Source organism: Strix aluco, chromosome 16, assembly GCF_031877795.1.
Source record: "Strix aluco isolate bStrAlu1 chromosome 16, bStrAlu1.hap1, whole genome shotgun sequence".
Lineage (NCBI taxonomy): Eukaryota > Metazoa > Chordata > Aves > Strigiformes > Strigidae > Strix > Strix aluco.
The window spans coordinates 1,211,902-1,232,953 of NC_133946.1; the positions used below are offsets into that span (position 1 = coordinate 1,211,902).

General features: G+C 39.0%; 1 protein-coding gene and 1 long non-coding RNA gene across 9 annotated transcripts in view; one reads left to right on the forward strand and one right to left on the reverse strand.

The window, feature by feature from the left end:
• Positions 1–21,052, forward strand: part of LOC141930929 (uncharacterized) — a 304,098-nt gene that overhangs the window by 246,550 nt on the left and 36,496 nt on the right. The window lies entirely within an intron of this gene.
• Positions 1–21,052, reverse strand: part of GALNT18 (polypeptide N-acetylgalactosaminyltransferase 18) — a 298,611-nt gene that overhangs the window by 60,498 nt on the left and 217,061 nt on the right. For 2 of the 6 annotated variants that reach the window (XM_074842458.1, XM_074842454.1), the window contains one exon: positions 13,682–14,160. The exons of 3 other annotated variants lie outside the window; for them this stretch is intronic. In XM_074842458.1, the coding sequence (XP_074698559.1) occupies positions 14,014–14,160 (147 nt within the window). In that variant the 3' untranslated portion in view covers positions 13,682–14,013. Of the gene's footprint in view, positions 1–13,681; positions 14,161–21,052 lie in introns of those variants that run through there. One more of the 6 variants, XM_074842455.1, reaches the window with a different exon arrangement.

A 21,052-nucleotide genomic window follows, 5' to 3' on the forward strand; every position in this document is an offset into this window, starting at 1 on the left:
GGTTTCTGAGGATAAAGACTCATGCATTACAAATGCTTCTAGACTCTGTCAGGATGGTGCTGTCAGCTTTTTCTCTGCTACTCCTGCTTGCGTTTAATAGAATGACTGCTCTTTTCTTTTTGATACAGACCTTGACAGGCAACTGTGGTCATCCTTTGCTTTCTTTCAAACATCTTCCCAAAGGTTCATATGCCATTTCTGTCTTTCCATCTTGGCTGGATATACTCTTCTGTTTTTATTTCACTGCCCAAGTGATAACACTTATTTAGAAATGTAAGTGTAGGGGTGGATTGTGTATGCGTATGCCTGCCTACATGCAAAGAACATCTGAGACCAGCCAGCACCATTCATTCTTTGTGCATGTGGTATTCTTTCCCTCTGCTTTTATCTGTCCTTCAAATTGTGAATTCTTCAGAGGAAGGATGATGACTTCTTATACATTTGTAGAGCAGTGGGCATTCTGTAAGTGATATTGCAATAACATGTATTAGAAGCATTTCTTCTCAGACTGAAGGCCCTGAGAGGAGGCAGTTCAATGAATAATGAACTGTTATAATCCCTGGAAGGTACCAGAACTCTTGAGTTCTGCATTTCTTGCTGAAATACCACTGGCAGCTCTTGCCCGACAGGCCTGTGTAGTCAGTTATATGCAGTTTCTCTGTGGCAAAGCAACACTGGCTTGTAGTGTTACGAAGGCCCTGGATGAGTGTACGGGCTTCACAGAATTTAAGCTGTCTACAATAAAAATCCAGTACAGGTTTCCATGTGCTTCTTATGTAGTCATAAAAGCTTTAATCTATGGTGTTAGCTCTAGGAAAGGAAAAAAGAAGGGCCATCCAAAAAATAGGTAACCAAGTAACTGTATCTTTCTTGTTTCTAATCCCCACTCCTAGGCTTGCCTTGCCCCAATCCCCATCCTCCCCCCAACCAAAAGCAAAAACCAACAGATGTAAAATTGTGGCCACCTCCTCATGTGATGGGGTGAGAAACTATTGCTTTTTTTTCCCCTGAGTTTATTTTCAAAGTCACAAGTTTAGGGTACATATTTCTATGTTCTCAAGGAGGATCTTGCCAAATTTTAGTGCTGTTCTGTCTGATTCTAATACCCATTAATAGTGAAGTATAAAATCATTCTGTACTGCTTCACTTTTTTTCTCAATGAAATATATTTGGATCAGCTTGTCTGTCTAGCAAAGTATAATTTTACTTATGTTTCTATCTGCATAATACAGCATGCATGTGTTTCAGTAGTCAGATGCATTACCTGACAAGATCTTTCTTAAAATTCCTATTCCCTGCTTATAGCTGAAACTCAGCATCTGTATGTTTGGAGGAAATATTAAAATATTAGAGCAGGGTGATGCAAAGTGAACATAAACTTCAAAATCGTGGTCTACTCATTTCTTACTCTAGATTAGTTCATAGATTACTGAATGGTCTGGACAAAGTACTTAACTTTTCTATGCCTCATTTTAACTCATTGTACAGTAGAGATAAATTAGTCCCCTATTTCATGGGGATTTTATAAGGACTAATAAATTATTTAGGCAGCACTTTAAAACACTGGTGTAAGTAGGTGATGAGTATTAATGGTGAAGATAGTCAGATGCACAAATGGCATTTGGACACTTAACAGCCATTTCTGCCTCTGAAAATTTTCCCCTGGCTATTGGTGGTAGTGATTTGCTATAGCATGTGACCTGAGGGAAGCTACTTAAGTCCTCTGCCAAATGGGAAGACTAATGATGTACCTCAAAGGCATTTCATCTGCAAAGAGCTTTGAAATCCTCAGAAGAGAGGGGCACTATCAGTGAGCTTATTAGAGTTGTAAGTCATCTGAGATTTTTTTGAAAATGTTTCAGCTTGTGCTTCATCTTGCATAAGGATGCTTTCTATTCCAAATATCAATTTTATTAATTAATTAACATAGCCTATGCTATACATGTGTATAAATATGAGGTTATTTGGCAGACAACTGGACATGTGGTAAGAATATGATCCATATATGATCCACATGTGCCTTAGAAGTGGCATTGATTTATTCTTCATGTTCTTACAGAGGCATTGTTACCATACCTCTATATGGTAAAGAAACTGGAAAGTCAAGCATTCTAGTAGTATTGTTTCACAGTGTTGAGATGAGGAAACCAAGCCAAACATCTTATTGGAATGGGAGGAAAATTGACTGTCTGTCAACCATGACTAAAGTTAAATACGATGGTTGGCAAACACTGTGAGGTCAGTTGTTCAGAATGCCTTAGAAGATGTCCAGATGATCAGAATTGAAAACACTTGGAGTCAATAGAAACAGGCTAAATTAGCAGCAGTGTAACTAAGAGAACTTCCCTCAGTATGGATTTTTAGTTTTCTGGCCAAAATTAAGACTTTGAAAAAAGATGATCAGAGAACTTTCCACATCTCTAGCATAGCACTCTGCCTGCAAACTCCACAGTGTCAGTTAGCTAGCAGTGTTACTCACAGAATATCAGTAATGTTGATGAACAGATGTTTTGGCATGGTAACAATAGGAACATGCTGCTGGTATTCTTGAAAAGTAGGTCCCCTGAAACCTTTGGCCCGTGATAAAACACTGCACCAAACATCTGTGAGTTAGCAGAGATGGAGGCAGCAGTAGCTTTAATGTTTCTTCATGGAGTATGGTTCCACTGCAATAACTTAGAAACAGTGTGATAAAATACACTGAAGAGGAGAAAACCCTTGCAAGACTACTTTAAAAAGGTGTTCTTAGGAAAGTCACTCCCCTGAAAGTTGGGGAAAATGGGCTTTTATTCCTCCGTAGAGAAGGCTATTTAATATAACTGCCACTTCAGTGTGAATGGTCTTAACTGCTGATAAAAAGGTAAAAAAAAGGTGCACCATCTTCTCCTCCAGCTATTTTTGAGTAGCGACTATTCCTTTATGGGGGTGCAGAGAACATACCTGGTCACATCTTCTGGAATTGCATCCCATAGTTCAGTACCTAATAAATTTTTGAAGCTGAAGGTTGAAAAATAAATAGGTGCAGCAGAGACCTTTCTCTTTGTGGAAAGATGAGCAGGTACTAAGCAAAACCTGGGTCAGGGAAGGATTCAGTGTTTAAGCAATTAATTACTGAAATTAAGCACTTTATTTCCTTTCAACTAGTTCAAAATTTCCTAATGTTTGAACATAAGTTTTCACTGATGTTTCTTTATAAATTTCCCTGAATGTCCTTATAGACTTACAACTTCCATGTACCAAAACCTGCAAGTGTTCTAAGTATGGTTTCGCAGAAAGCCTGCAAAGCAAAGTTGGGCAATAGACAACAGTGAGAAATATTTCACTCAGGCTTGAGGTCTGCCAAGGTCTGAGAAGGAATTCAGAACAATGTAGCTTGATACTCAGATGTACTTTGATTTTTAAACTGTGAGGCCTGTTTAGTACTTCTCCAGAAATACTTTAAACCATATATTGTCATATAATACTACTCTTTATCAATAGTCTGAATTTTGGAAAAAAAGATAAAAAGCTTTTCTTTTTTAATTTTCCTTTTTTTTTCCCTGACTAATTATATCCAGTCTCTTGACTCCCAGGTTGAAACATTCCTATGTGTCCTTTCTATTGTTTAATCTATGGTAAGTGTAAATGCCTCATTATAGTAACACAAAATTAAGTTCAGTATTTCTGTGGAATTGCTGCTGTGCCAAAATGGTCAGCAATTACAAGGTATCAATTCTGAAAATGTAAATGAATTCTAAGTTGAAATAGCTATAATGCTTGGTCTTACAATTATATAACATCGTTAGAGACATAATTAAACAGCATCATTAGAGACTGAATCCTCATGTCCGTCCTGGGTTCTTGCCCAGTCTGTCTTTAGGAAAACTCTGACTATATGTGTATTGCTTATTTACAAAAATGTGATCTTCTGATTCAATAGCAAATAACTGGAATTAGGTATGTTGACTTAACTGCTCTGAATGCATCACTAAGAGGAGTATTTAGAAGCAGATGATTTTTGATGTTTAGTAGATACAGCTCACAGAAGAGCATTTATGAAGTGCTCTTGATGTAGAAGGCAGTGGCATAAGTAATCTGGCCTGTCAGTGCACACTGGACAGCATACAGACTAAATATAGACAAGCTAAGGAACCTTTTATTAGATTATCAGTGTCCATTAGATTGGCTACTGGGAAAAGGAGTTTGCAGAAAACAATAGTTCATACATATTGTATTGCTGTCTCTTCAATTGCATTTGCAAATGCTTCCCTGTATACAGCAGTTGCAAATTGCTATATGTAAATATATGTAGTGATATAATATATCCCATGGAGCAGTTCCTTGGGATAATTTGTTGGGGAGTTTCTCCCAGAAAAAGTAATATTTGAATGCATAGGATTTGTTAAATTACCAGTTTGCAGAATACATTAAAAAACTAAAATGGTATTCTCTTCTGTTGCATGAGAAATGACAGCACTGTTGTGAGGTTGTCTGAGTACCTGTGGGAGTGAGGAGAGCAGGGCTGGCCCTGAGTTACTGAGTTGTCAGCATGGTTATATGCAGAACTGTGATGGTAGCTACTTCTAGTAACAGCTGTAAAAACCAGTTGATCCCCACTGTGTATAGCCAGTGGCTATTGTGCTTGCAGTTTCTCAGGGACTCATTTTCTAAGGTGCTATAAGTAGACAGAGTGCAGCACTAAAAAGAATCTGCAAGATAATTACAGATAATTGCCTTTGGCACTTTGAACAAAATAATAAATAACCAGAAGGCTGTGCTAGGTAGTTTTCTCAGTGACTAGCTATTAAACATGTTATATTCTTCCAAGACTTCGCAAAAATTTGTGTGCAGTCCCTCTCTTTACCATACACATACCCACATACTGGAAGTTCTTCAGTCAGTCACCTTAAAGTGGACTTCATATCTTATGCACTTTGTATCCACTGCTTACACCTAACACTTTACCCTCAGCACCTTGTCTTATGTGTGGCACAGCCTCTGTTAGGCAAGAGGTAAGGCTGAACAATTTGAGAATCTCTCCTACCACTGAGAAGTGTCAAATCTTTCTGGGTTTTGCGATCTATGAAGCCGTCGCTCCATGTTTCTCCTGCAAGATGTTGCACTTCAGTGGACCGATTTGGTACCCCTGTGTCTCGCACCCTTTCCCCACAAACCTGCTTCTCTTCTCAGTTTGTGCTTTCTGACCCTTTGTAAGTAGGAGGAGTGAGTGTCTGCAGCCGTAACTTGGCTTCTGGTTCTCCCTTCCTGGTCTGTAGCAACTGTTTCAGCCAAACCAGCTGCTGTGCTAGCATTCCCTGTTTATGCAGAGTGCATTGGGAACAACTCAATCACTGAAAAGTGCAGTCTTCAAAAATGACAACATAAAGCAAAATTCAGCCCTGCCCCCTTTTTTTATAGTCTGATGGATAAAGAGATAAGGGAAAATATTTTGATGTCTGTGGTGCTCAGTGTTGCCTTGTGCTGTTACTGATCACCAAAACTTATGTAGAAGACAAAAATGGACTCAAGCTACCTGTGAAGTACAAGCAATGTTTTCCTACCAACAAGCTGATGGATGTTGTATCTGTTTCAGTAGAGCCAAATTTCACCTACTGAAAAATTCTTGGGTTTTATGTATATATGTGGGCTGGAAGTTGGAGAACCAGATACCAGGACTTAAGGTATTAATTAGAATTGTTATTTTTCTGAGCAGCAGAAGATACCCCCTTTTATTTGTGTAGATCTAAACTGCATGCTCAAGAGTAACAGCTTTAAAAGAATTCAGCTCTTTACAAAAGTCCATTTAACAATAATAAAGATACTGTTAGTCTGTGGTCCTTACTACAATTGCAGTTAAAAGCAGTTGTTATGGCAACTATTGCAGTATCTCTGTCAGTATTTCTGCTGTTTGGGAGAGGCAAAAATGTCTTTTGCTCAACTGCATGTGACTGATAGAATGGGAGACTGAGATGCTCCCCGTTGCCAAGTAGTAAGATGAGGATTCTGGTAATGTGTTTTAAGGTAACCTCCCCCTTTCCTAGGGGATAGGGAAGCAAGGGCTGCTCATAAATGCTAACAGATTGCACACAGACAGACACAGGATCGGAACACTATTTCCAAACCTCTCAGTACCCAGAAGGCCTGGCTGAAAGTACAGCCAGATGGTTTCACGTGTCAATCTCGGTAGCCAAATCTGAGCTGCTCCCAGGGAAGTGTGATGTGTGTCATTTATTGAGTGTCTGGAGGTCCTATCCAAATACCTGATGAGTCAGACAGAAACTGTTGCCTGTGTGCGTAATGGGTAATTTAAGAATACTCTGAAGCAATGTTTGTATTACCTCTGTGGATAGTCCCTCAAGTGCAATATTGTCCAGTTGTGAAATTAGGTTTCCATTTGCATGTTTGTCTGCAGTTTACCTGTGAACTTGTGTGTGCTTGCTTGACTTGGACTAATTTTTTCCCAGTTTGTTACAGTTGTTTTCAACTTTGTTTTACACTATTTTTGTGGTGGTTATTACTTTAACAGTAGAGCACCTGCAGAGGTCAGAGAGGTGTTTTGTAAACCATTGTTTCACAGGCAGCTGTTGGCATATATCATGCCAAAGGGATTTCTGCTTAGTTTTTAAAAGCAAGGGTAATACAGGTGCTATTTCTGAGTTAAACACTGGACACCTGTAAGGTGCAATGTGGAAAAACAGCTAGGGTCAGCATCTGCATTGTGATGGATTTCTAGCTTTAGCAGCAGGAGTTTAGCACTTGATGACTGGAGGAAGGATGGAAAATGCGTAAGTTGCAGAGCTTCAACAGCTAAGTGAGTAATCAGCACGTGCCTGTCTCGCCATACATAGCTTTATGCTGTCTTTTATGTCAGGAAATAAACTCACTTTAGGCAAGTGTAAGCTGTGTGATCAGCCTTTTCTTTCTCTTGTGTTCCATATTGTTTTTCTGCACCTTCGTTCTAACTGAATAACTGCCTTACTGCTAGGGTAAATACTGTCATCAATATCTACAATTGTGCTTTGCTTCTTCAGCTGTGAGCTCCTAGGGACATTTGTGGAAGCAGAATAAAGTATTATTGTTTGCTCTGACTTATGAGTCTTATATTCTGTCGGAGAGGTGAGAAGTTCTAGACCCCTTCGAAGACACATCTGTCATGTTAATACCACCTTTATAAAGATGATAAAATATTGACTATGTGTTTCTTTTGCCATATGCTGTGTACTATTCAAACTTTTCTGTTAGATTAAAGAACTAGAGAGCATCTGTGATAATAATTACTAGTTTAGGAGCCAAATGCAAAGTTTCACAAATTACCACTCATGAAACACATTTTCTTGAATGCTTTGGAAGGCAAAAGTGAGCTGGACTGCAAGCAAACCTCCTTGTTCATCCCATGATAACAACATCTCTTTGATGAAAAGGAGAAAAGCTATGGCCAGATATATAAAACCCATAAGTAATGTACTGAAGAAGCCAGAGAACTTAGAACGCTCACTCATGAATGTGATGCCTTCTTGGGCATAGTGGAGAAAAAAGCTAAGTGCATTCTGAGCTGTAAAGTTTGGCTTTATGAGTAGGCTATAATTTTGAGCAGGCTTTAAGTGAAGAACTTGTTCTTCATTGTTTGAATAAAAATGACCGTTAAGCACAAAATGATGTTCCTTTAGCACCAGAGGTGGGACACAAGGAATTAATTAAGGCTAGCATGTTCCTACTTTGATCTGAACAGATCAGTCAATAAAATTGGAGAGCAGAATGTGCAGCATTATGTAATCCCACCAGGAAGAAAGTGTACTTGCATCCAAGGATTCCTAGGAGTTGCACCATGGAGCAACCTGGCTCTCTGTCCCCATACCCTGTCCTATTCCCTCTTCATGCAGTCCCAGCCGTGCCTGGATACAGAGGGAACTGCTGGCAGGTTCCACTCCTGCAGCCTCCTTCCAGCAGTCTCACTGTCAAAATAGCAAATTAGCAGCCATGATTTTAAGAGACTATTGAACTCTGACACAGCTGATCATTTTTAAAATTTTCAGTGATATATATGTATTGGAGAGTGCTGTGTGGGGTGTGACTTGTCAGCAAATCTGCTGGGAAATTCAATTTTCCCGTATCTCTGCCTCATGTAGTAATCTTTAATAGTCTGTTGATTCTACAGTGCCCTTAACAGTGCCAGACATTGTATTGAGGTAAAAGAAAGGTATGGATCAATAGGCCACAATTCAATTAATAATCAAGAGTCAGGTTTTAATAACGATGTTTCTCCTGGAAAGCACGTGACTGTTCAAGTGGTCCCACAGAATCTGACATACAGAAAAGATGATAGCTCTCTAGCTAATTGGGTTATCTGATAATATTAATCTTTCATGGAAGGACATGAGAATGTTTTCCATAAAGTAAAGGATAGCTTCTGCAGATGATCTAAACTCTTAAGTGAATAGACAGGCTTCTGAAACTACATTAGTAAACCTTGACTTGCATGAGTTTAGATATGATACACAATGTTCTTTTCAGATCTTTTCAGATGATGAAAGCTCCATGTGATTTAATCTCTCCCAGGAAACTTCAGGATTTAATACCTGAAAGCATCACTTTTAAGAAACAGAATTATTTAAATTTGCCATCCTTGGCAACAGTTATTGATTGTGAGACCAAGTAGACAAAGTCATGCTATGGAACAATACAGTGGTTTAAATACAAACTGTTTTAAGTCTGAAGTGTCATCTTGAATATTTCTGTCTGTCTGCTATCAAATTTGAGAGTAGAGAGACTTTTTTCTTTCACTTTTTTGACTACTAAACATACAGAAATCATAACAGTAAGATGCCTAGTCACAATATACACAGATTGGAAAAATGGAGGTGGCATGCATTGCAGTCAGCGTAGGCCGAAGGGTTAGGTATCTAATATGTAGCCAGCCAACGTGGCTTCAAAGTAATTCAGTTTAAGTTGGGACTCTATTTTTTTTAGAATAGGAAAGTAAAACAGATTAGAAAAGTGATAGGTGCCAGAAATTTAAAGATACTACTGATACTGGTTTTGTGTGGCTTTTTTTTTTTTTCTTTTTTCTTGTGTGATGTGTACCCACGTAAAATGTGTTCAATAGCAAAGCATGTGAGGAACAGTAGAAGTCCAGGTGATTGACTTCTCTCTAACATAATGATGATCTTTCTTCATCTCTTAATAAAACAAGCTCTCCCCAAATGGCTGCTAAATCTGACTAGGTATGTTCATCAAAAATACTTAGAGCACAAGATCTGTTTTGGAAAGTTCCTGACCATGGGATAACTTCTAATTCTTGTATTTGAAGTGCTTGTGTTGTACTTTTCTAACCATTTAGAAAGGTATTCTCAGCATCTAATTTGGCTGGTAAGATCTTTTTTTTGTATCGGTTTACAGTGTGTGTGTGAGTTCTGAACACCACTTACATGTGTAAAGAGGGGTGATTTGTGGAATTCAGCACGAGTCTTGCTTGAGGAGTATTTTGGGGATCCAGGCCAATTCCTCATAATTTGGTGTTGATGCTGTTCCTCAAAGTCAGTGTATGTGTGGTAACTTACAGTAGGTGAGGACTCGTACCTGTTACTAACAGGTATTGGCACAGCAGGTTGCACAGCATTTCAGTATTTTCATGCTAATGTTTGGCTCTGGATTTGAGTAAGAACTGCTTGGTGATCTTCAGACTGTCGAAAATGGCAGGAGCTCTCAATTTGTGATTTGTCAATCTGTAGACATGTTTGGGACATATTTTTAGTATCTCCTCTTTAATTGTGAGCATTTCCAGAGCATTTGGAACTTAAGTCATAAAAGACTTAGTTTTCACTATATAGCTGAACAATGTCTAGGAGAATATAGAAAATTATAAAATAACAGTAAAGAACAAAGATACAATGCACAGAAACCCCCTTCTTAACAGAGGCTGAATATAAGAATGTAGCCTTTGGTGGTTTGTTTTGAATTGAAATGAGGGCTCTTTTGTCAGTGTTATCTGCAGCAAAGTATTCACCACTGGTATGAGAACCACTGTCACACAGAGGCACTTCAAATACAGGTATTTAGTTTTGTATCTCTGTTTTCAGAAGATTAACAGATCCTCCTGAGATTAACTGCTAGTATGCCAGTTCTAGAGCATGGGTTAAAGACAGGGAAATAAACACTGAGATACAAGTGATTTCAACAGGGAGAGAAGTTAAGGGAACTGTATGAGCCAAAATGACAAGCTGAGGCTTATGGTATTCTTTGTGTGTGCTGACAAGATGCTTCTCTTCATTCTCTGGCCTGGCTGGGATGGCAAACCTCTGCAGCCAGTGTGCTCTGTGCTGTGCTGGAGCTTTGGGGACTAGATTCACTCTACTACAGATTTACTAAGTTGCTGCCTTTGGCCAAGGAGATACATTTTTATGTTCCCAAAAGCTGAGGCGTGAATAGCCCCCTGGATTTATCTGGACAATCTGACTTCCCTTTTGTGGATAAATGAGTGAGCGAACACTGCTGGACAGCTGTGGACTTGGGTTATGGCACAACCAAGTTTAGCTGCCAAAAGAGGTAGGATTTTGTAGAGCTTTCTAGTAGTAAGAAAGTGTCAGTATTTTAAACATTTTGTGTGCTGTTGTTCATAAAAAAAATCTGTACCACCCACATGGAAGACCACTGACCAAGGATGTCAGCAGAGTTTTAAAGGCTGGACTTAACCTCTTGATGCTTTCTTTGAGATCTGAGTGGTCCTCACCTTCTAAACTGTGGTTCAGTTTCCTTAGAATCATTCTTCCTTTTAAAAGCTGAATTAAAATTGTATTTACCTCTAGTCTTTTGCAAGTAATACATACTTGTTTTCATATACTAAGATGGAAATATACATACTTTTAATTGGAAAATTCTGTCCTGTCATATATGCACTTCAAATGAGCCTACTTCACTGGAAATAATATATTATGATGAAAAATACATTTCTGTGGTGTTACAAGAGTTTTCAGATGGCTTATCACAAAGATCCCTTCTGTGACTATGCATAACAAGACTGAATTCAGGTAAACTAGTCACTTCCACCTGACAGTTCAAAGCTAATGTTAGTCAATAAACAAAAATACATTGCTGTTTCAGAACATAGCTGTGAATGACATTCCTGAGCATCATATTCTGCACTTTTTAAAGTATTTTCATAAAAGCAAGGGTGTGTGTGTGTGTATGTAATTTAAGAAATACTACAGAGAATCAGTAGAAAACACGCTGTTAGTGAAAGCCTTAATGATTGTCTCCTGAGCCTTTGTATTGGCACATCTATTTTGTATTCTGGTTTTGAGAAGTTATTCTGACTTAACCCTGTGGAAAACCTTTATTTAAACAAAAGTTGAAATGTTCTGCTTTTTTTGTCAGTGTTAAAAACAGAAGTAGTGATGAAGGTATTCTGGATAACACAGTCATAAAATTGTGACCTTAGGTCTCAGAAAATGCACTATAATGGTGCTGCTTATGTACATTCATTATTTCTACTATACCATTTTAGTAGGTTTAGCCACAGATTTAAACCCATTTCCATTTTTTTCGTAAGTTACCATATAAAAATGTTTACTCTGTGATAGAAAACAAAGGTAAAAGTGTATTATAATGCAAGTATTTTACATATAGCTGAATTGCTGTAGTATAAAGTAATGTTTCAAATCTGGATTTATGTCTGTGTCCGTCGTGTCGTCGTCATCCCCCCCACCCCCCTGTTTATTTTGGTAATTCCACTGTAGTTACTAGAATTGCAGTGCAACCACATTTAAACCCGCAGGTACCACTGAGGGGTTCCTGGTAATGTTGTTCTGCTTTAGAAAAGCTGTAGAAAACTGTTGCTCAGTGCAGGCCCCCTGGGAGGCTGGGGGAGCAGCAGCCTTAGGGCTGGTGTGTAGTGGGGAGGTATGGATGGATAGCACCAGGCACAGCTTGGAGGACGGTATATGGCTTGCTTAATTTTTTGTTGTTGTTTTTTTTTTTTTTTCCACTTAGCAGTGAACATCAGCCCACTGTTGGAACATAATCAGGAATAACTACAGTTGTCTCAGGCAAATGCTAGACATAGAATATTTATTTTGGTATGAAATAAACTAGTTGCCTCTTCCTTCTACTTTTGTTAAGTCTTTGCCAGATATCTCCCTCTAGTGCTCATAAAAAAACCACCAAACCAGAAAGTGACTGCTCAGAGCGCAGGAGGCCTGGAAGAATCAAGCGGAGTCTGGTTTGGTCCATACTGCTTGTTTTTCCCTTACGGCTGCATCTCCATGCACCTGAACTCTTGTTATCTGTGCTGAAAGGAAGCTTAGTTTATTTCCTGCTACTCTGTACGAGTTCTGTGCTTTTTCTCTGTCCTCCTTGTTCATCTGGAATGCCTGTTAAAAAGTCAGTCCAGCAGGTCAGTGGGGGAATTTGGGAATGGTGACGATGGCTCTGCAGGCTGTGTGCCCAGCCTTCTCCCAGCGGGACACCGCACGTGCTCCAGTGTGCAGGAGGCTTGGCACGCCTGTGTAGCAACCTCACATTCTCTCTACAGGGTGAAATTAAAGCTGCTTTATCTTGTCTGGCTGTGGTACCCCGACACTCAGGTTATTGATGCTCTTCAGGGGTTCTAATTTTAATGGGAATTTTCACTCAAACAGGCCTGAGGGACCTCTGAAGTCAGTCAGAGTGCAGGTGTTAAACCCACCTTTATTGGCTCTTAACTGTTTTCTTGTTGTTGGCTCAGTGTTTTCTTCTCTGGGAAGCAGATGTATGGTAACTATATATATCAGAAGGTTGAACACACATAATTAACATTCCCCATAACTTATTAAACAGTCATAAGAAACAAGACTGCTAGTGGGTCAGAATGTGAAGCCAGTCTGTAAAAGACAATTTGGTACATAACGGGCTCCAAAACAGGTTACTTTAAGGTAACAAACAACAGAATAAAAAGAACAAATAGAGTAATAAAAGAAAGAGAATTTACACACAAATAAAAGCAGCTGGAAATAAAGAGGCCAGTAATCCTAGTATTCTGGTTTCTCATGAGACCGATTCTGCCTTGCCTCATCCCATTCTTAGCTGAGATAAAGTGATACAGCACTGCATTCACACCTCCTTAAAGGGAGGGAGGAAGAGTGAATTCATGCTTTTTGCTGTTGCTCTTGGATAGTAGCCAGGCAGCAGTGCATTTAAAAAAAGAAAAAAGAAGTTGTAAGAACTGTAAACAATTGGAAGGAAAGTGCAGTCATTGAAATGGAGGCCAACCCACTGAGAAATGTCTGTTGGTTTGTTGGTTTGTTTTTTTTTTTTTTTTTTAAATTTTTCTTCCAGTAGCTGCTACTTTTCTCTTGTAGCTGCTTTTCCTTCTTTTTAATTAATTCTCTTCCCTGCCTTGCTTGTGCCCCAGTGTTCTCTTTGTGGTTTTATTTAGTAGTACTGGTGAGGAAAAGTAGGTGGGTGCATATTATACACCTCCACACACCACACCTTCCCCTGTATTTGCACACTAGTAGCTACAGTGACCCAGACAGGTGTCCCAGGAGGGAGAAAGGAGAAAATTCACCTTCGCTGCAGCTACAGGTGTGCAGGCAGGACTTTTTACCACAAGTCTGGAGAATACTGATGCTTGCCAACAACTTGCTGAGCATCAGTATTGGGTTAATGAAAACAATGAAACCACCACTTAACTTCCAAATGGATTTCCATGGAGACAGCTAGACAGTAATAGTGTTTAGACTTTTTTATTCAATAAAAGTTCAAGTTATAAATATTCTCAATTTGTTTCCTATTTACAGTTGTAAAATATTTCAGGATAGCCTACCCATCACCTGTCATTCAACGTCTCTATAAATGCCATGAAAACATTGTTGTCAAATAAAAAGTCTTATTTTCAGCCCACAAACCCAAGTTCCACACACTCACAAAATAAAATCAAAGGAACAAAAAAGAGGAGAAAAGGAACAAAGGGGATGGGGGGTGAGAGGAATACAGTACAGCAGGCAACAATGCAATATTTGCTACATAGTAGCAAAATAAATGGGTAAAAAATTTAGTCTGCTATGATGACAAGCTTTTCAGGACATTTGTTATAGACCAGCGTTGTCCAGTGCATTTCTGAAGGACGAGTTGAAATCCAAATTCATTTTCATTGTTTTCCTGCAATTCCAGGCAACGCTTGGATTTTCGGTTCTGGATTGGACCTCCCTTTAAAGAGAGGGGGGGGGGAAAAAAAGTGTTTGTATTAAACATTGTGAAATTGTTGCATTGCTACTGTGTGATAACATAGATTAGAGAACATCCCAGTGTCCATCCACTGAAGTCCACTGCTACTGTAAAAAAATGTTTCGGAGCTAGGCTGAAATCCAACCTAGCTAAGCACTAGATTGGATTGGGAGCGAAGGTTCCCTTTGTCACAGGCTGGTTTAATCCCTGATGCAGTTTAGAATAGCCTCAAGTGCCTGCTTACCATTTCAGCAAATGGGGTTTCTAGAACCAAGCTGTGTTTCTAGCCATGCTTTTTAACCGTGAGCCAAAAGCTTCCCTGATTGCTTTAGTTACCTAGCTTAGTGGCTCTGCTGTGCCTCTGAAACAAAAAAAAAAATAAAAAAGGCAAAAGAGGACCAGTGCCTTGGCTAGGGGTGTCCTGTATGTAGGATAAAATGCAAAAAAATTTATTCTTTGAGTTCTGAGATGAATAATGTTATGTTGCTATTCCTCAGTATTGACTCTCTGTTCAATTCTTAGCTTAATACTGCCATGTTAAAGCCCTACATTCACTGCTCAGTTGCAGCAAATCTTAAATCACTGGTGCTATTGCAGTTAACTATAGACCTAAATTATAGTTAAATGATCATGTAGGTGACATTTTTTTGCCTTTAATTCTGGTTTCAGTTGGTTCTTTCACCTCTCTCCTGTCTAATAAAGATAATAGATAACTTGTACACATTAGTGTCTGGGAAGTTTCTTTCAAGATACACAGAGTAATTTGCACAGAAGTCTGAAATTCTGACTTTCTCTAGAGTATCTTGGACTTGTGGAGTAGAGAATTACTGGCTTAATCTGCAAATCAAAGAATGGAGTGTAAATCAGTACAGATTAGTACATTGACACATGGAAAGAGCAGCCACATGTAGATCACTTATTTGTACAATGGGGGAAAAATAGTTCTACAAAAAAGACCACACCACCACCCAACCCCATACAAAAAAACCCCACCTCATCGGTTTTGTTCAAGTCTGTGTTATCCCTTGCGTTAGAAGGTCATAACTGTGATTGATTTCTATTATCACAAGGATATTGGAATAAATCCCGTAGAAATGCTGAGTTTGCTTTTTCAGAGAAGGCTGTTCCTCAGACAAGGGTAGCTCGTGCCATTCAGTACAGGTTCTGCTTTGTTCATGTGCGTTACAGGGGTCTCCTCTCCTCCTATCCTACCAGTAATACTTAGCAAGTACTGTCTCTGAGAAGTGAGTTCTAAAAACATTTTTTGGACCTGGCTAATGAAATACAGAATTAGGTTTGAAAGCTCTAAGTTTTTTTTAAATACGGCTTTAGGTAAGAGAGACCATTTCTAGAGTAATCCACAAAAGTCAAGATGTAAGTCCTCCTTGGTAGACCTACATGCAGTCTAGATACAAATTTCACTTTATGGACAGGCATACAGTAGGCATTTTAATATACCTCCATAACAAAATGCTGAGTGAACTGTATTTCCCACTGCTGTATAACTATTATTGACATTCATATTAATAACAGCAGTTAAATTTGGGTGACTGGTAGGAGCATAAACTCTAAGCTACCTATAAGCAATAAAACTACTTGACGTACAAGAAATTTGAAGAAACTAGGATGGGAAATTAGCCAAAGCTTTATTATATGCTGTTTTTTACCTTATCCTAAACAAGCACCCTACCACCCCTACCACCTCCCCAGTTATATTGGTCTTCTAAAGCTTACTGTGGTGAGATCTTTTTCTTTTCCTTTTTTTTTTTTTTTTTCTTCCCCCAAATGAATTCAATGATGAATTAGGTCCTTCAGATATAAAACTCTAAGGTAATGGATGCTTTCTCATTGCCAAAAGAGTTGTGTTGGTTTGTTTTCTTTCTTTTTCTTCTTCTAGCAAAACATAGGGTTTCTATTCTTAATGAAAACTGTTGATTATGGGTTTTTGCTGCATACTCAGTGTTGTATGGCACCCAGGGTCAGCTCCCTGGGTTTAAATTGGGAATTACAGTTTACCACAAGGGTTTCTGCCTAAACCCAAGATCAACTTCCTTGTGCTTCCAACTGATGCTGGAGGTGCTGGTGTTGCTGTCATTTAGGTTAACTAGTTCTGTATCTTTCATTTATCAGTTTAGTCCTTGTCTCATTTCTGGTGTCTAAGACACCCTCAGCTCACATCTTGCACTAAGGAAGCAGGAGAAATAAGTTTTCCCCCTTTCTGTCTTGCCAGAAAACTAACCAGTTATGGGAGACTAGTTCAGCTCCATTACTAGCCTGATTTTTGGACCTGGGGGATGAATCTGGGTAGTATGGTACTTTTAAACCTCTCCTGTAATTTCTAATTTACTAGCATAAGTGAAGGAACAGAATTAATTTTCTCCATTTCATGTAAAGCATGACAGCTAAACCACAAGTGTTCCCTGGCACAAAACTCTTGTGGCCCCAACTCTGTGAAATGAACTCTTGGGAACAGCCTTTATGCTTATGAAGAGGAATGCTCAGGTCTGGCTGGCTTCAGCAGCTGGGCTGGGGCAAACACCTGGTTTGCTGGCTGCACTTTGGGAATCTTTGGTGCCTATTTTTTCTCCCAAGGACTGTGTGTGGGGCCTAGTCTCTTAACTGAGAGCTCTGCTAGAGGAAGTCACAGCACTAATGCTTAAATACTGCCATGCTGAGTTGGAATTTCTGCCTAACTCCCATTTGTTTCAGTGGTCAAGGGTTTCTTTCACTTGAATGGGCAGATTTTGGGGTAGAGGAAGGAGGATGTTCACAGTGGAGACAATGTTTTTTCTCTACTCTAAATCTTGTAGAGCACACATAGGTGTTACAGTAAATGCATTCATGTGAAACACTTTAATACAGGCAGCTACATAAACAAAATTTAAACCACTACTAAGGAGAAACAAGCAAGCAACCAAAAAAACCACACAGAAAGCCCACCCCACTCCTCTTTTCCTGATGTGCCCTCATGTGAAATCTGGCTTCTATTTAGCAGAAACAAGTGACTCAGGAGATAAAAAGCCGAGGAAGTTCTTTTTGATGTGCTGCAAAGCACTCCGCAGCAGTGGCTACTGAAAATCACCCTGCTGAGTACATTGGAGCCTCCATGGAACATAAGAGTCACCAAAGTTAAGTAGTGGCTAAAATGTGTGAACTGAGCGGTGTAGAGAGCAGGGATGCTTTTAGTAGCAAGATTATTTTTTTTTTTTTCCCCTCACAAGAAAGAGAAACGTAAAGGCTGAAGTCCTGTTAGAACAATGTAGCTCCTAAGAGATGTGCGGTCAGCATATAAATGACAGAATTGCTCTGAAGTACAGGGAGAAGGGTTTCTATAGTGCTTACTAAAATTTCATTGTTAGCCTACTTAATTGTGTTCTTTTTTTTTTTCTTTCCCCCCCTTCATATGCCTAATGCAAACCTGTGATGGTGGTATTGGCCTGTTATCTCTCGGGTGATGACAGTGCACCCACTCTGTGTCGCAAAGTCTGAACTTGCAAGCTATTTAATCATTAAAGCACACAGACTGAATAACTCCACTGAAAGAAGCGAGCAAGCAGGACTGATGTGCTGGAAGCTACCACTACATTTTGCTACTCTGACTGGTTTGGCCTCCAAATTACAGTATTCCTGAATGGTCTCTGCAGTCTGTTTCATTGTTAGCATTTGGAACCCTAAAGCCAAATGCAGACAAAGGTGTCCTTTTAGTTAATTCTTTTTTTTACATAACCATTTACTAAAAGCTGTATGAAACTGACAGTCACGTTTACCACTTGCTCAGCAAAATGGTTTACTGTAATACTAACTTCAGGCTAAGTGAAAGGCAAGTTGCCTATCTGGTTCCCTTTCCCCATCCTAGGTAAGAGCTCTACTTTCCAATTTAGAGGCAAAAAATTGATAGCCTAGGGTAATATCTTTAATCATGATACATAAAATACAACTCTATAGGCTGAAACGAGTTAAAGAGGAATTCTGCCCAATCGAACAGAATTAGGGTTATGATCATGGACGATGAGAGGCAGCTCAACAGCAGAAGTCTCGAGAGAATAAATAAATATTCAGGTCAACTATTTTATAAAACTAGACTGAATGTGACAGCACTAACCAGCTTGACTGAAAACTTGATGGGTTTTGCAACGCAAATTGAAGCAATTCCTGTGAGAAGCCGAAATGCTCTCAACTCCTGCTGGTAGCCCTAGACACATATAAAAGTGAGCGCTTTGTAAGCATGCTTGTAACGTTAACACCATCTCAAGTCACGCATCCTGTTATGACCAATAGCTATTGGAATGTGTCCTAACATAGTGGGAAGCAATACTTTTGACTTCCTTTAGAATTACTGTACTTTCTGCATATCTGCCATATGTAAGAGGTTTCCTTTCAAATCTTTCACTAAGGCAGAATTTATTCAATAATACTGCATCTCAGGATGCTGTTTGTGCCTGCGGACTGCTGCGGTACAGGGATGGTCCAGCCTGTGGTAGGCAGGGCCATGCGTGTCTCCTGCATGTAAAAACCAACTTGCTTTTAGAAAGAGCAGGGTGTTGCAAGGATACAGTTACATATTCTAGGTTAGAGCTGGACTACTAATAAGCTGTGCAAAGCGATTAGACAGTCTTTGCTAAACTGTTCTCTGGTTTTTGTTTTGGTTCATTGGGGGGTGGTGGACGTGCAGTTCCCAAACCTCCCCCTTTCTGTATTTGTTCTGCAGGGCAGTAAGTGGGATGGGTCCTCTCTGTAATACTAGTCCTTGCAGAACCAGGCTTCATTGAAAGCTGTTATAAAAGTTTCTCTGATGTCTAAAAGGCCTCCTATCCAGAGGGTTACTAATGGGACAGAGCATTGATACAGCTTTCTTTAGTAATACCAGAGACACTAAATAAATTTTTATTTTTTAAAGAAATGTGTCTAGTGTACACACACCATGTAACCTGTGATTCCTGCCCCTCCATACCATTGCTACTGCAAACTGGTGTTATATATCATTTCATGCTCTTCAGATAGACTCCCTTCAAAACAAAGCATGTTCTGAATTCATGACAAAAGATGCATTGAAAGTTTCTGTAAACATGTACCTAGCCAAAAAGTTCTGAAGAACTCATGGGGTTTCTTGCCAAAAATTTCATCTTATGGTTACTTATTATTTGTGCTGAATGACAGGCCTTTTAATCAGATGACATTTTACTGGTCGCAGGGTAAAGTCTTTTTTTATTTCTGGCTGTATTTAACAGAAATTTACCATTATATTTACTCTCTGATTTTCTTCAGTAAGAATTCTCTTCAGCAAGAACCAAGAAATTTTCTGTCCTTTGTTACTCTGAAGTCAGATTGCCAAGGTTATGTTTTGGTATATGAACAAAAAAAGCACTCGACAGGAAAAGAAGAGAGAGGCTACTTCACATAGTTTAGGCATTTTAAAGGAAGGATTCATATGTGGATAGGTGGCATCATTAAAGCTGAATAAATAATTTGCAATATCTAATTGACTTGGTCAGTTTAGGCATTGTTTGTACTTGGCACATGTGCTAGATGACATTCCATTTAGGTAGGCTTTATGAGCTGCAAGTTGTACTCCATTTCCAAATTTCTCAGAAGAAGCAATGTAGAAAGGGAAAATGGGGAAGTGAGGTTGTTGCTTTAGACTGAACCAAGGCTTCATAAGCTAGTTAAAGCTCTTGGGCATGAAACTTAAGACAGGGTTTGATCACTTGTAATAATGAAGGATAGTAAATAAACGCTGGAGGTTGTCAGCATTACTGCAAATCAGACTGAGGGTTCTTTTTAACAAGTTTCTATCGAGTGTACACTTTTGTTACAGAGTTTAAACCTACTTTTTGCTCATCACCTTAAAGCTCATGTTATTATACCTAAAAGAGGAAAAAAAAAGTGCTCTTATCAGCTTGCCTAACCATGGCTATTTCAGAAGAAGGTCTTACAAGGTTATTAAGTGTATCCAATCTTGTATCACCTATCCTGTATAGATCCTTGCATTCACTAGTCTATAATTTTCTATTTTTATGTCAGTCAGTGACCTCAAATATCTAAATTTGCTTTACCTTTGAGGGAGAAACTCTAATCTTCACTATTGCTTTAATACATTTGAAACAAAGAATTATGATGAGGTACATATAACATGGATAATCTCCACTCCAAACAATAGGCATGATCTTCTCATTCATTTCTCCAGAATACTGGGGTAAATTTTTCGGTGACTGTTAGTACACCAAATTTAATCCTAAGAAAATTTCCCAAGTCATTTTGTCTTCTATGTGGTCACTTGTGGATATTGCTGCAGTGAGAAAGTGTTCATAGGAAGAAGTGAGTAATTTATTCCATACAGTAATTCATGTATTTTCAGTATTGCCCATTGCTTGGAAATACTGGATGATGTTACTGAGTCTAGAATTTCTGCTTTATAGTTGTGTAAAGATATAGGTGTATATATAATGGTGTATGTATAGGTTATGGATTAATTGCTTCTCAAATCTAAAACAGTATGACAGATTTTCCAACTCCTTGGCAAACAGGTGCTCTATAAGTAAAGCAGAGTAAGCTCCAAAAATGCTGTGAGAGATGATGCACAGGTTGACATTTTCTGTTAAAGGGGATGCTGTTTGTAAATGTGTGTCTTTCCTGCATCCTCCATTTGCCATTTACTGCCCACTGTCCTACTTGGCAGCATTCAGAAAACCGTAAATGCAGAACTCGCTATACTGAGTAGTCGCTGGCTACTTAGTGCTCTAACTTTGATACTCTAAAGTTCTGAAGTAGGATTTACTTAAGATGTGTTTCTACACTAGATAAGTTAACAACTGCTACATTTTACACTTCCTTCTACGAGCAGGAGTGTTAGATATAGGTAAATCCTGTGTTTCTA